This window comes from Peromyscus californicus, unplaced genomic scaffold (genome assembly GCF_007827085.1).
Source record: "Peromyscus californicus insignis strain IS unplaced genomic scaffold, ASM782708v3 Scaffold_8__1_contigs__length_139910024, whole genome shotgun sequence".
Lineage (NCBI taxonomy): Eukaryota > Metazoa > Chordata > Mammalia > Rodentia > Cricetidae > Peromyscus > Peromyscus californicus.
Genome location: NW_026294606.1, coordinates 66,653,488 through 66,666,590, shown reverse-complemented (window position 1 = coordinate 66,666,590; position 13,103 = coordinate 66,653,488). Strand labels below are relative to the sequence as shown.

At 40.7% G+C, this 13,103-nt stretch overlaps 1 protein-coding gene across 3 annotated transcripts in view; it reads right to left on the bottom strand.

Annotated features, from left to right (window-relative positions):
- Positions 1 to 13,103, bottom strand: part of Pter (phosphotriesterase related) — a 66,135-nt gene that overhangs the window by 17,753 nt on the left and 35,279 nt on the right. For all 3 annotated transcript variants that reach the window (XM_052726779.1, XM_052726781.1, XM_052726780.1), the window contains exons 2-3: positions 9,756 to 10,213; positions 7,562 to 7,827 (exon numbers count right to left, since the gene is read on the bottom strand). In XM_052726779.1, coding sequence (XP_052582739.1) covers positions 7,562 to 7,827; positions 9,756 to 10,187 — 698 coding nt within the window. In that variant the 5' untranslated portion in view covers positions 10,188 to 10,213. The remainder of the gene's footprint in view (positions 1 to 7,561; positions 7,828 to 9,755; positions 10,214 to 13,103) is intronic.

The following is a 13,103-nucleotide window of genomic DNA, read 5'->3' as shown; positions in this document are numbered from 1 at the left end:
TTCATGTTCGGCAGTACACAGTTCAGGGGATGACAGTGTTGAGGACAGTGAAGATAAATCTCATGGACACGACAGTCCTATTTGTTAAAATGTCACCTTTCATGTGAATGGTGTCAGAGTCATGACAAATTGCTTCAGGAAAAAAATTAGTAGTGGAAAGTTTGGGTAGGTAGAATGGGCCAGGAATAACACAGGACCGGGGCGCCCTTTTGCTGTGATACTGGCAGATCTACAAATGGCAGTTTGGGGATACTTGAAAATATCAAATACCACTGTAGTATAATTGCATTTGATTGGACAGTATCTGTGCATAGAAATTAAGCTGGCTTTCAGTTTGTGAAAGGCTTGGCTGGATTTCTTTCTTCTTTCTGTCTCTGTGTCTGTCTTGTAAGTAGGCTCCATCTTAAAAGGAAATCCATCATAAGCAGTAATAGGAAGACACTTACATGGTGCTTTAAGGGTTAAAGATATTTTTCTTGGCTGGGGAGATGGCTCAGTGAGAAAGAGTGCTTGCTGTGCAAGCAAGAAGGCCTGAGTTCAAATCCCCAGACTCAATGTGAAAAGCCAGCTGTGGCAACACACCTATGTCCCTAGTGCAATGGGACATGGAATAGGAGGATTGCTAAGATTTACTGGCCACCAGCCTAGTGGCAGGTTGAGTGAGAGACCCTGTCTCAAGGAGTACCTGATGTCTTCCTCAGGCCTCCATGTGCACATGGGCATCTGCACGTACATAAATAATTTTTCTTAACTTCTTTGAACAGACAGATTTGGAGGCTTAAATAACTTATTGAAAGTTACTTGGCAAGCAACTGAAACATGAAACCAGGGACGCCAGCTTCATATCCTCTCTCTAGTGTCCAGTCTGTGCAGCATTAAGTAAAGAATCACTGCAGTCAATGTCATCGCATAATTTTAACTTAAAATATATTCAAGGTTTGTATCAGTAAGGACTCTATTAAAATGCATATTTTACATAAAATGTATTACTGGAATCCACATGTACACAAAAGCAACCAAGATACCATGTTAAAAAGTACCTATCATGTATCATGTTATCATGTATGTGACATATGTACACATAACACATACTACACAGTGAATCTTCTGTCGTAATGAAAGTAGATGACATGCCAGTGAGCATTAGTCACTGTAGGGAAGAAAGTGATATTAGTAAATATTTTCTATTAAAAATTCTCACTTGCTCATCCTTTGTTGCCTGCACCAATTTCTTTAATTTCTCACTCTGGTTGGATCTCAGCCAAACTGACTGATATTGTTTTTTTTTTCCCCTGTATATTAAATGCATGCTGCACATGTTACACAATGCACACTCATTCGTCTAAATGAGTTTTGTACATCATGTCTACAGTGCATGGACATGCATCCTCCTAATTATAAACTGTTAAGAAATGGAGCTGTATTTATAGGCTTCTGAACACTGCACACCACTGTAGGTGCATAGTGCTCCAATTGTTCTTTTTAAGAATGCTACTGTACCATTTAGCAATACAAAGATGTTTTGTTCAATTTCCATTTGCCAGACATTTGCTTGGAACTGTTTCTGAATGATTTCAAATTAATTCATTAGAATTTATAGGAATTAAATGTGTACAGCTCCAAGGTTCCTGCAGAACTATTTTTTGTGCCTTCTTAAAGAAAATCTTAAGGTTAAAAGTCACCATAATTATAATTAAATAATCACTTTGACAGAATTGCAGTCCAATGTTTGATATATACATATGGTAATTGCTCACTCAAATATTTGTTGTACAAATGAAGTGATATTGCACTCCTTTCATTTAATTAGCAGCATGGGAAAAAAATGTCAGATTTGTATCCTTCCAAGAGTTCGGCCAATTTGGCATACTTGATCAAAGGCAAAGAGAATGAAATGTTTTTGGAGAATTCCTGAGTTTTTCCTTCTGCTCTTTCAGATACCCTTGGGTCAAATTCCTTTACCTTCCCCAGGGAGCAATTTTCAAAGAGAGTGATGTGCTATCTTCCTACACTTAATTATCATGCCCTTAATCAGACCCTGGATGTCCATCAAAAATCTCTGGCTTGTTAAATAGATATCCCAGAAGATAAAAGATTTAGGCATAGCACCTGTCTGTTGCCCTCCAGGAAGCTCAAATTTTGAACTGGCAAATAGTTCCCAAATATTTCTTATTTGGACCTTTTATTTATTTATTTATTTCCCATTGAGCTTTTCTCTGATAAAGTAATAATTCTGTTGTGTATGCATTGTTACAAGTACTCTAATAGTGCATTCATAGTAAACCCTGTTTAAAAACAAATGGCAAAAAGAACAGCTGGGGGGGGCATTCTTTAAAGCACACGTAGCCCATGTTAGACCTGCCCCAAAGTGGTGCTGTTGATAGCCACCACCTACCTGTGTGGCTAGTTTCTGCAGGCAGTAAAATTATCATAAATGTGTAATGGTGCAAAGACTTTCCCATTAAAAGCCCAAACAAGAACACAGGGATGCTGCGATTCTCTAATCCATGCTGACTTTGGGTAGACATCACTGTCAAGGACAGTCCCCTTTGATGTCCCTAAGGGTTAAATGCATAGCAGTCAAACTGCTCTTCAACAGATTCCTGTGCCTTAAGGGAAACAGATGGTTAGGGGCAAGCTTGGAACACAGCAGATTTATTTTATCAGGTTGTTGCCTGTTTAATGACCTTAAACTGGTAACCAATGGTCACATCGTAACAGTGTGGTTTGGAGGTCTTCAAGGAGATGGTCATCTGTTAACTCTTTCTTTTCAGCATCCCAATTGCCCCCTTTGGATAACCATGCAAAACATTCTTGTTGTAGTGGTGTGTGTGTGTGTGTGTGTGTGTGTGTGTGTGTGTGTGTGTGTGCTGGCCTGACTGCCTGTCTCTCTGTCTGCCTGCCTGTCTGGGTAAATCCTCATGCAGATTTCATAAATCTTCAGAAATATTTAACTGCTTCCCTAGGATGGTGAGCACACTAAAATGTTTTGTATTTGTGTTTTCCCAAATGAAATCTGCATTTGAAGGGAGAACTAAAGTAATTTTAATGGGTAGTCAAGGCTGAAGATGACCCTGCTCAGTCCCGACCCCTTGTGTCCCAAAGTGAGCCAAAAGGCACATCGGTCACCCCAAGCTACCACTTCCCAAACTTAACAGACCACAGCTTTAGAACCTTCTATCCTATGCCCAGAAACATGGTGGGAGAATGAAATGGTGTTATGTTTGGTTTGGGGAGTTTTAGAGACTGTGTTTTAGGGAACGCTCCCCTTTTTTATGTCTTCTACCATGTGTCCAGCTCTTTTGTGAATTGTCTCCATTACAAAGAGCTGAAGCCCCTGCTTTTTCAGCACAGATCAGATTGTATGCACCTCCCAGCAGAGCTCAGACAGCCTGTGGGAAGCTGACCTAGTCCAGCTCCAGCCTGGCAACTGGTCTGCTGTGAACAGTCACTTCAAATAGCCACCACTTCCTACATCTGCCGCCTGATCTTTTTCTGTTACTTTATTTGGTTTGTTTTCAAAAGTCATTTTCCCTGGTTGCTTCCCCATTGAAATATTTCCATGTACTTCTTTGTCATGCACTGGAATCCCAAATGATCCATACCATGGGTGCAGAGCGGGTGATTGCTCTAGCAGTTGCCTCAGGATGTACCCGTCTGCTCAGGGCTTGTGTGGTGTCAGGTCTATTCCATTCAGTTCTGAGCCATCCAAGAGGCAAATAATGAACTTGTAGCCAATGGAAATCAGCTAAATGTCTTTATCATTTAATATAAAAAGTATATACATGGTGTATGTGTGTATATATAATGTATATAAAGGTCTAGTGAAAAACATAGTTCAACCACTAGGAAATAAATACTAATTCTTTTTTATATCGTTTGATTTTTATAAGCCAGGAAATAATGTTGTGGTAGTTCAGGTTTATTTCACAATTTACAATGAAAACTTATTTTCCATGTGTGCCAAGCATAATTTTTCTAACTTAACGTCTAACTGTGAAAAAAGAAGGATAGTAAGATTCTGCGTTAAGGAGCAGCTTGATCCAGTTTCAAGCAGTGTGGTAGACTAAACGTTCACAGAAACCCTTTCCAACAGAGTCCATGTAAAACACTGACTAAAACTGAAGAGAGAAAACAGTCGCATGCTTTTAAATGCCTGGTTGGGGCTGCTGACAAAGTTGAGACTTGTTCAGGGGCAGATGCAACAATGGAGGTGAGAAAATGAGCAATAAGGCCAGGTAACGCAAACACTATGTGACAGGCTTGGAGGCTACGGGAGCCAGGGCTTGGGACTAGACTGGGAGCAAGATCAGTCTGGAGATGTGCGGGAAGCTGCCCCACCAGGAAAAACAGCCTCCATCCCTCTCCATGAGTAGGGAACAGGGAGAAACCTTGAGCCACAGAGTTCTCAAGAGTGCATGCTTGCCTTCATCTCAGCTGATGAAGTGGGAAAGATGGGAGAGAAGTCTTGAGAATCTATAGCCATAACTGCGTGCCTAACAAGTGTAAGGGTGAGAACTCATAGCGGCTGTGTGACGTGTGACAGGCTCTCCTGTCAGAAATGTGAACAACCATAAAAAGCTGTGTGTGTTTCCGTTCATTTGAAGTATTTGGAGTTCAGATTCACGGAGAGGGAAAGCAGAAGGGGAGAGAAAGTGTCCTGAACATGACCGAACTGAATGCTTCAAATATTTAAGATGATAAATTTTATGTTACATGTATTTTATCTTAATAAATAAAAAGAAACATCTTTAAATTTAATTTAAAGTTGAATTAAGTTGACAATGGCACCCAACTCCCTACTAACAAAAACAACAACAAAAGCAAAAAAACCCAGCAAAAAACATAAAAGAAGGGCCAAGAATGGAGGTGCATACCTGCTGTCTAATGCTTGGAAGGTGGAGATGGGAAGGTCTGGAGTTCTGAAGTCAGCCTGAGCTACACAGTAAGACTCTGTCTGAAAAATAAATAAGTAAATGAACACACTCAAAGAAGAAGAAAAATAATTTACCTGTCATAATAATTTTCAAGGAGTGTGAGATATGTTCATAGTAAAACAGTTTACTCTATAACACAGGGAAACACTTCCTATGAAAGACTCTTCTACAGTGAGTCAATAGCAAACCACACCAATAAAAAAGACAATAAATTGCGTTCATCAATTATAAGAGAGATATTGTATCCTTAATTTTTTTGTGAGACAGTATCTTGCTATGTAGCCCTAGCTGGGCTGCAACTTGTTATATAGACCAGGCTGGCCATGAACACATGGAGATCCATCTGCCTCTGATAAGATTGAGGGTGCACACCATCATACCTGGCTTTATGCTTATACTTTTTTTTTTACAAGAAGAAACTGAAAATGTGTTGAATAGAAGTTCTTAAGTTTAACCACACAGATTTGAAAAGTGATAAAGTGGAACTTAATAAAGAAAACTTTATGTTGATATTATAAGCAAAACACACAAAGAAAGATGGATTCTGCTAAGAAGACCATAGTGAATAGAAAAAAACTGAAGAAATTACAGCTCCAAGATAGAAGTAGAGAAACAGCGAGAGAGGCGGTCGGGGATAAGAAGGACAGGTGTTAAGGTCCTGCTGGAACTGGGTTGGGACTTTTGCTATGGACAATAAACAATATTTGGAGAGATAACAGATGGAGCTTTCCAGAAGTAGTGGAAGATACATTTTTATACCAGGAATCCCAAGGACTTGGAAGTACACAATAAAAAAAGACACAATGCAGTGGGCTGTGGTGGTGCACATTTGAAATCCCAGCACTTGGAGGCAGAAGCAGGTGGATCTCTGAGTTTGAGAACAGCCTGGTCTACAGAGTGAGTTCCGGGACAGCCAGGACTACACAGGGAAACCCTGTCTCAAAAAAAAAAAAAAAAAAAAAACAAAACCAAAACGAACAAACAAAACTCACAATGAGTCAGGTCATAGAAAAATGCAGACTAATGAAAATATGGCCTTAGAAGATTTCAGCAAACAAACAAAGGAACAAACAAACCAAAGACATAGTATTTGAAAGGATGAACACCTGGCTTCAGGTGGTTATCAATAACAGTGTACAATGGTTTAAAACGGAAGATCACTGAAGGGCTTAGGAAAACAACCTGCAATTAGGGTCTCCATTGAAAATGATCAATTCTATCATATTATCCATTACAAAAACCAGAATAAGGGTATTTTCAGACAAACAAAAGGTAAACATTATAACCCAGACATTTACTGAAGGAATGAAAAATAATGTCCATGGGAATAGGTATTGGAGTGGGGAGTTAGGACAGATGTGATCAAGATTGGCTGTATACATGTATGAAATTCTCAAAGAAGAAATACAATTATTTAAAAAGAGATAGAATTGTATAATGATTGTTAAACTAATGCTAATTTTAATACAGTTAATCTAAAGGTTTAGGATTAGCATTGGCAACATTGTTACATGTTTGTATATTAACAGTGGCCAAGCATCTGTTTATAGAGTCAAGCCTTTCCTATGACATGCAGTAGGTTGAGTGCACACTCTGAAAACACACGTCTGTATTTTAACCCTAGGAATCCCTGAGAATGACCTTATTTGAGAAAAGGGGTTTTGTAGATTATAATTAAGGATCTTTACTTGAGCTCATTCTAGCATAAGTGGGTCCTAAATTCAATAGCAAATGTCCTTAGAGATGGAAGAGAAGACAGACATAAACCCAAGGCCCAGGGAAGGCAGAGACAGAAACTAGCTACGCAGCCAGAAGCTGAGGAACACCAGTATCTGCCAGGCAATGGAATAAGCAAGTGAGGATTCTCCCAGCAGCCTCTGGACTCCCATAGTCTTTGTAACTCTTGAATCTCTGACTTCCACCTTCAGAGCCATGAGACAATCAAATCCACTATTTTGGGTCGGTTGATGTGCTGTAATTGTTATAGTAGCCATAAATACTAATATGCCAAGATTAGAAATACCATATTTACCACTATTATAATAATTTCAGTTTCCAAAATACAGGTGTTGCAAACCAAAAACAGGTGGCAGAAACAAAAGCACCGACATTTTTGGTTTTCTTTTCAGGGTGAGACCATTTGTTTTCTCCTTATTGATATATAGATGCATTTATCACCCCAACTGTTGGCAAATCAGAACAAGTCGAATTGGCACGTGCATGATATCAACTCATAAGAGAAAGAAATGAAGCAGGCAGTAGTAACCTGTGTTGAAGAGTCAGGGAAGGTCAAGAAAGTACTTTCACAAAATGTCTCAGAGAGAATGTGACACACAAGAGGGGCATGTAAATGGCAGCACTGATTTTAATTTATGCTCATTACAGGACTCCATAAATACTGCCTTCTAGGAACTGTGGGTATAATTCAGTGGTAGAGTGTGTGATGGTTGTATGTGTCAGGCCCTGTGTTCAATACTCAGAGATGGAAAAAAAATATCTTCCCGTAGCAACTGCATCTCCTTATGTGATTGGTATTCCATCGATCTCATCACCAGTGAGTTTTCTAATTGATAACCCCTTAGTTTTGCGGTGGTTTGCAGTGAACTGTAAAGTAGCCCACTTACCTGTCGAGGTGGGACATAACTGTTTTAGAGATGTCTGCACCCGCTTCCTGCAATATGCGGATGATCTGAAATGGTGCATCTGGGCTCCTTCCAGGATGGATGATGACAGGACAGCCAAGCTGAGCCTGGGCATGAGCTGTCGCCTGAAGTACCTTTCTCTCACTGTCAGTCAAAGGCCAGGAGCAGCCGATTTCTCCAATAACTCCGCACTTGATACTGGTTCCATCAGCTCCATGGAGAATTTCATTAATAAGGATATCTGTAAGCTGAGGAAGAATGAGGATGAGCCTATGTAGCTTGAGTTTTCCTGCCTGGCCTACAGTCAGGATAAATCTCTCTCACCTGCCAGTCCCACAGCCACTCAGACCCGACCAAGTAAACACAGAGACTTATATTGGTTACAAACTGTGTGGCCGTGGCAGGCTTCTTGCTAACTGTTCTTACAGCTTAAATTAATCCATTTCTATAAATCTATACCTTGCCACGTGGCTCGTGGCTTACCGGCATCTTCACATGCTGTTTGTCATCATGGCGGCTGGCAGTGTCTCTCTGACTCAGCCTTCCACTTCCCAGCTTTATTCTCCTCCTTGTCCCGCCTACACTTCCTGCCTAGCCAATGGCCAATCAGTGTTTTATTTATTGACTAATTAGCAACACATTTGCCATACAGAACATCCCACAGCAAGCCTATTTGATAGGTTGTGAAATACATCCAAATAAACTCATAGTATACAAAGGTATTTATTTAGGAAGTAAATAAAAAAAAAAAACTGTATTCAGAGCCTGGGGGCAGGGAGGATGAGGCTGCCTCACAATCATGAAGAACTGTGTCCCACCCTCAGAACTCACATAAGAATACTAGGTGTGATAGTACATTCTTGTGACCCCAGCAGTGGGGAGACAGAGACAGATGGATCCCAAAGACTCACTGGCCAGATGGTCTAGCCTAATATCACCAGGTTGCTCCAGGCCAATGGGAAACCCCATCTCAAAGGAGACGTACAGTTTTCCTAAGGATGCCATCTGAGGTTGGCCTCCAGCTTCCATGTACATGTCCCCTGCTATGCACCTGCACATATATTAACATCCCCTCCCCCCTCTCTCACACACAACACACTAAACTCAAATTCATTTATTGAATATTGCCTAATGAACCACACATTTTTTGACTAATTTTCAAATTCAACAAGTTAATCTAAATATCTTATTGATATTTAGAAAAGCTCATAGCTTAACGATGCTGTAGGGACAAGGAGAAAGACATTGTGTTCAGACTGAACAAAAGGGTCTTCATTTTAATCTGGGTACAGCACCTATGGATCCCACTGAATCTGTCAACTCTATCATGTAATTCTTTAATTCTCACCTTCATTCAGCCTAGAAAGTTCACAACACAGTATCCACATTACTTGGTTCATATGTACACTAACACTGAAGCCTGGTTTGACAAGTATATAATCCTTGCCATTAGCTCGGTCTTCAACTAATATAAATGTATATATTTAAAAGTTCATTGGAGCATAATGCAGACGAAAATTTAAAACAGATCATTTTAAATACTAACAGATATTTCACCAAGAGTTTACCTGACAGCCTGTACCTGGGAAATATACAGGGACATATACTATATGTAAACACATGTAAACTGACACGTGTTTAACAAGAGAACGCACACACGTGCAACAGAGCCCTGCAAGCTCAGCTTCCTCCCTCCCATTCTTACTTAATAAACAAGAGAACAGACCTTCTCCCACCCCTCCCGGCTTGTAATAAGAGAAGAAGCTGTATTTGCAAATGTACCAAGTCTCTGCCTGCCAAGTCTCACCCTACTGTGAATTTTCCTTGCTGGTTATTATAAAAACCCGAGGGGAAAGCTGAAGCTGCGTGGCTGAAGCTCACGATGGAGACATGACGTTTACAAACAGACTGGAGCAGAACCGCTGAGCTCTGATCCAGTTGTACAAACTCAGCATTAACACCTCGGAACTGTCGATGACCAGTGTGTTGAGAGCGCCTTCCTCAACACTCGAAAGACACGGAATCTCACTAATTGGGGTCCTAGTCGGCAGCCAACTTTGTGAGACAGCTATTTTTTTTTTGTCACATATCCAGTTACTCCTGAGTCAGTAGCATTTCCAAGGTTCAGACTGTCTTCAATTTATATACAAACAACGTTATAAGAAGAACTTTTTACCTGCTCCACTGACATGGCCCTGGTTGCTGCTGAATGAGTTGCATCAACATAAAACCCAGCTCCAGCTATGATGTGGACTCCAGTTTGCTCTGCTAGCCACTTCAGTGTTTGCACGTCCCTGCTGAGCCCAGTGGTCGTGTTCTCCACCAAGGCTCCTCCACCCTTAGCCTTGAAATACAACAGTTCTTCCTTTATGGCTTCCGTCTCCTGATTCAACCGAAGGTTCTCTTGATGGGAATAAGGATTTTTCTGAATCCAGAATAAATTTTTCAGCATGATAGGTTCCTTGGAGGTAGCTTCATGGCAGGGAGGAGGTGGGTAGTAAAAATCGTCGAAGGTCATTGTTAAATGCTCGTGGGTCAAGGTGCGTCCCAGTTTGCTTGGTTCTACAAGGCCCAAAACGGTTTGTACATTCCCACTTAAGGAAGACATCCCTGATAGTGTCACAAGGGTTTTCTCTAAAGAGGAACCAGGAAAACAGAATTAGAACATTTAACACAAACATGCATTCTGTCTGTGGAGGGTGGGGTTGTGAATATGCCAGCCTGGATAATCAATAAAACTAGAGTTATGACCTTATTTATCATCTGCCCAAGTGGGAAGTGTGGATAAGATGTCCCCAGTCACTTCTACCAGGTCGCCTCTGATGGATCAATTCCAACCTTATTCACTGGAAAAATTTCTTGATATTCAATTCACATTTATACTTCACTTATTTTCCCCCCAGTTATAGCTACGTTTCTTGGATACTTCAACAAAAACGATTCTCCTTTGTAACCGATAACCGCCATTAAAACTAGTCATGCATTGATATTATCTCATCACTTTTCACCCAAATGAAATATACAGAGGCTTCTACGCATGGTGCTGCCCATTTGTTACTGAAGTGAATGAACTGCTGTTGAAGACCTGCTATGTGTCAGAAGCATAACATGCAATCCCTAACCTGCGTGGCTTCATTGGGGATGGCCCCAAAATAACCGGGAGAGGGAGAAATGCATAACTAGTTTTTTTAAAGTCAAAAGTGAGAAGAAACAAACTATTTCACTTTCAAGAGTTTATCGTCTAGTGTGAACAGAAAGTAACCCTTCAAAATTCTTAAAAGCAAAACATCACTGTTATAATGAAAGTGACTACAATGCTATCTGTGATGATTAGAAGTCAACTTGACCCGACCTAGAATCACTTGGAAAGAGTCTCAGTGAGGAATTGTCTACACTGGGTTAGTCTGTGTGTCTGTCTGTAGGGAATTATATTAATTGCGTTAATTGACATGGGAAGACCCAGCCCATCACCAGAGGCAACATTCATTCCCCAGGCAGGGGATCCTGAGCTATATCAGAGTGGAGAAATTGAGCTGAGCACAAGCAAGCAAGTGAATGTGTATGTGGTCATTTCTCTCCGCTCTTGACTGGGTGTGATGTGACCAGCTGTCTCAGCTCCCGCCTCTGTGACTTCTCTGCAGTGATGGACTGTCACCTGGAATCAGAGCTAACAGAAAACTTTCCTCCCCTAAATTGCTTTGCATCAGGATATTTTATCACAGCAACAGACATGAAGCTAGAATACTACTGAAACAGAAATCAGTTGCTGTCTCTAAAAAGAGCAACGACCACCTTGCCCCCTATGTACTTTCCTTTCAGACACAGATTAAGTATTCACCCAAGTGTTTCTCAGTGACAGCAAGGACTCCAACTTCAGCACTGCCATGTTCAATGTATATCCCTAATGGAAGGGACTGGATGATGAAGAAGAAGATGACACTGAACTTGTGAACAGACACCCCATAGTGGAGGGCAAGACCACCATGGCACTGCCAGAAGTGAAGCTCCATCCAGAGGACCAGCCAGACATACTCACAGGACCGGAAGAAAGAGGCTGGGAACTAAGAATAAAGTAGCTTTGAAATTTTTCAAAATGTTCCTACAACAGACATTCTAAATTATTTCCCCCACATCTTTGGAAGCCTTCTCTGTATGCGCGGACATGGTGCACAAGTTTGAATCTGTGCATGTGGAGGTCAGAGTTCAACCTCAGGTCAAACTCAGAGGTCATTCCTCCGAAGGCATCCACCACGCTTTTAGAGACAGAGTCTCTCCTTGGACTAGAGCTCATAAAGAAGCCTAGATAGTAAGCTCTAGCAATCTACCGATGACTAATTCTGATTATGGGATTACTAGTGCCTACTAGCACACCTGGCTATTTTATTTGGGTCTGGGGATTGAACTCAGGTCCTCACGCCAACAAAGAAAGCACTTTATCCACTGAAGCACCTCTGGCCACATTCTATAATGATCTGAGAGTCTGGTTTCTCATAAGTAAGTTAGAGACTATACATTGCATAGGAATCAGTAGGACTTAAGTAAAATGCAATAGGATACTACACATAAAACACCAGTAAAAGTGGCACACAGTCTGTAATCAGCAAAGAGCAGAATTATTTTGCACTTTGACTAGATTATTTCTTTGTGCAGAAGAAAGGGTATGGATCTGGATGGGGGGGATCTGGGAGTAGTTGGGGGGAGAACCATAATCAGAATATATTGTATGAAAAAATGTATTTTCAATAAAAGAAAAAAATTGTAAAAAATGTAATAGGTACAGTACAGATGTTGAAAACAAAGTCAGAGGTCAGGGAAAAAGGTTTACAAATTATAGGTCAATTTTTATCCATCCACTTCAATGACCTTGAACTTGGATGTTTGGGGAAATTAGCTGACAGTCGTAAGTGATCGATTTATACTTTTCACAGAGAACTTCAGGGTTGTGGCCAATGTGGCTGATGAGTTTTGTTTGACAGTGCTCTTGTGCAAGCCATACTTCCAACATTAGGCTGCACCCATGGAGGCCAGAGGAACACATGGTATCTGTTCCAAGAATCACCATACAATTGCCAGTCCCCACATAGGCAGTGTTTTTCATTGGTGATCTCACTGTTCAGATGAGAGGTACATGGAAGGTGATGATTATAGACTGGAACTTACCGTTCAAAGCTTTATCCTTTGCTACTAAAAATAAACAGTATATAGTTATTCCTTTGGTTGATGAGATCACAGCACCATTAATAATAGATTCAGTCCTCCATATGGGTTCATTTTCTGTTTCCTTCCATCTGACAGGATTGCAGATAGATTCAGGAGAGTCACAGAGGGGGGGGGCAGAAATTAGGATAAATTGATAAAACACTACCACGTCTACTAGGAAAGTACCAAACTACATACTTAATTGATGTGTATTTGAAAGAGCAGCATGGCACGCTTCAAGCTTACAAGCTGTGAGTCTTTGTAAAAAAAAAAATTATTTAAGAAATGTCATCCCCCTTTGGGTAACTCCTCTAATGCTCTCAAA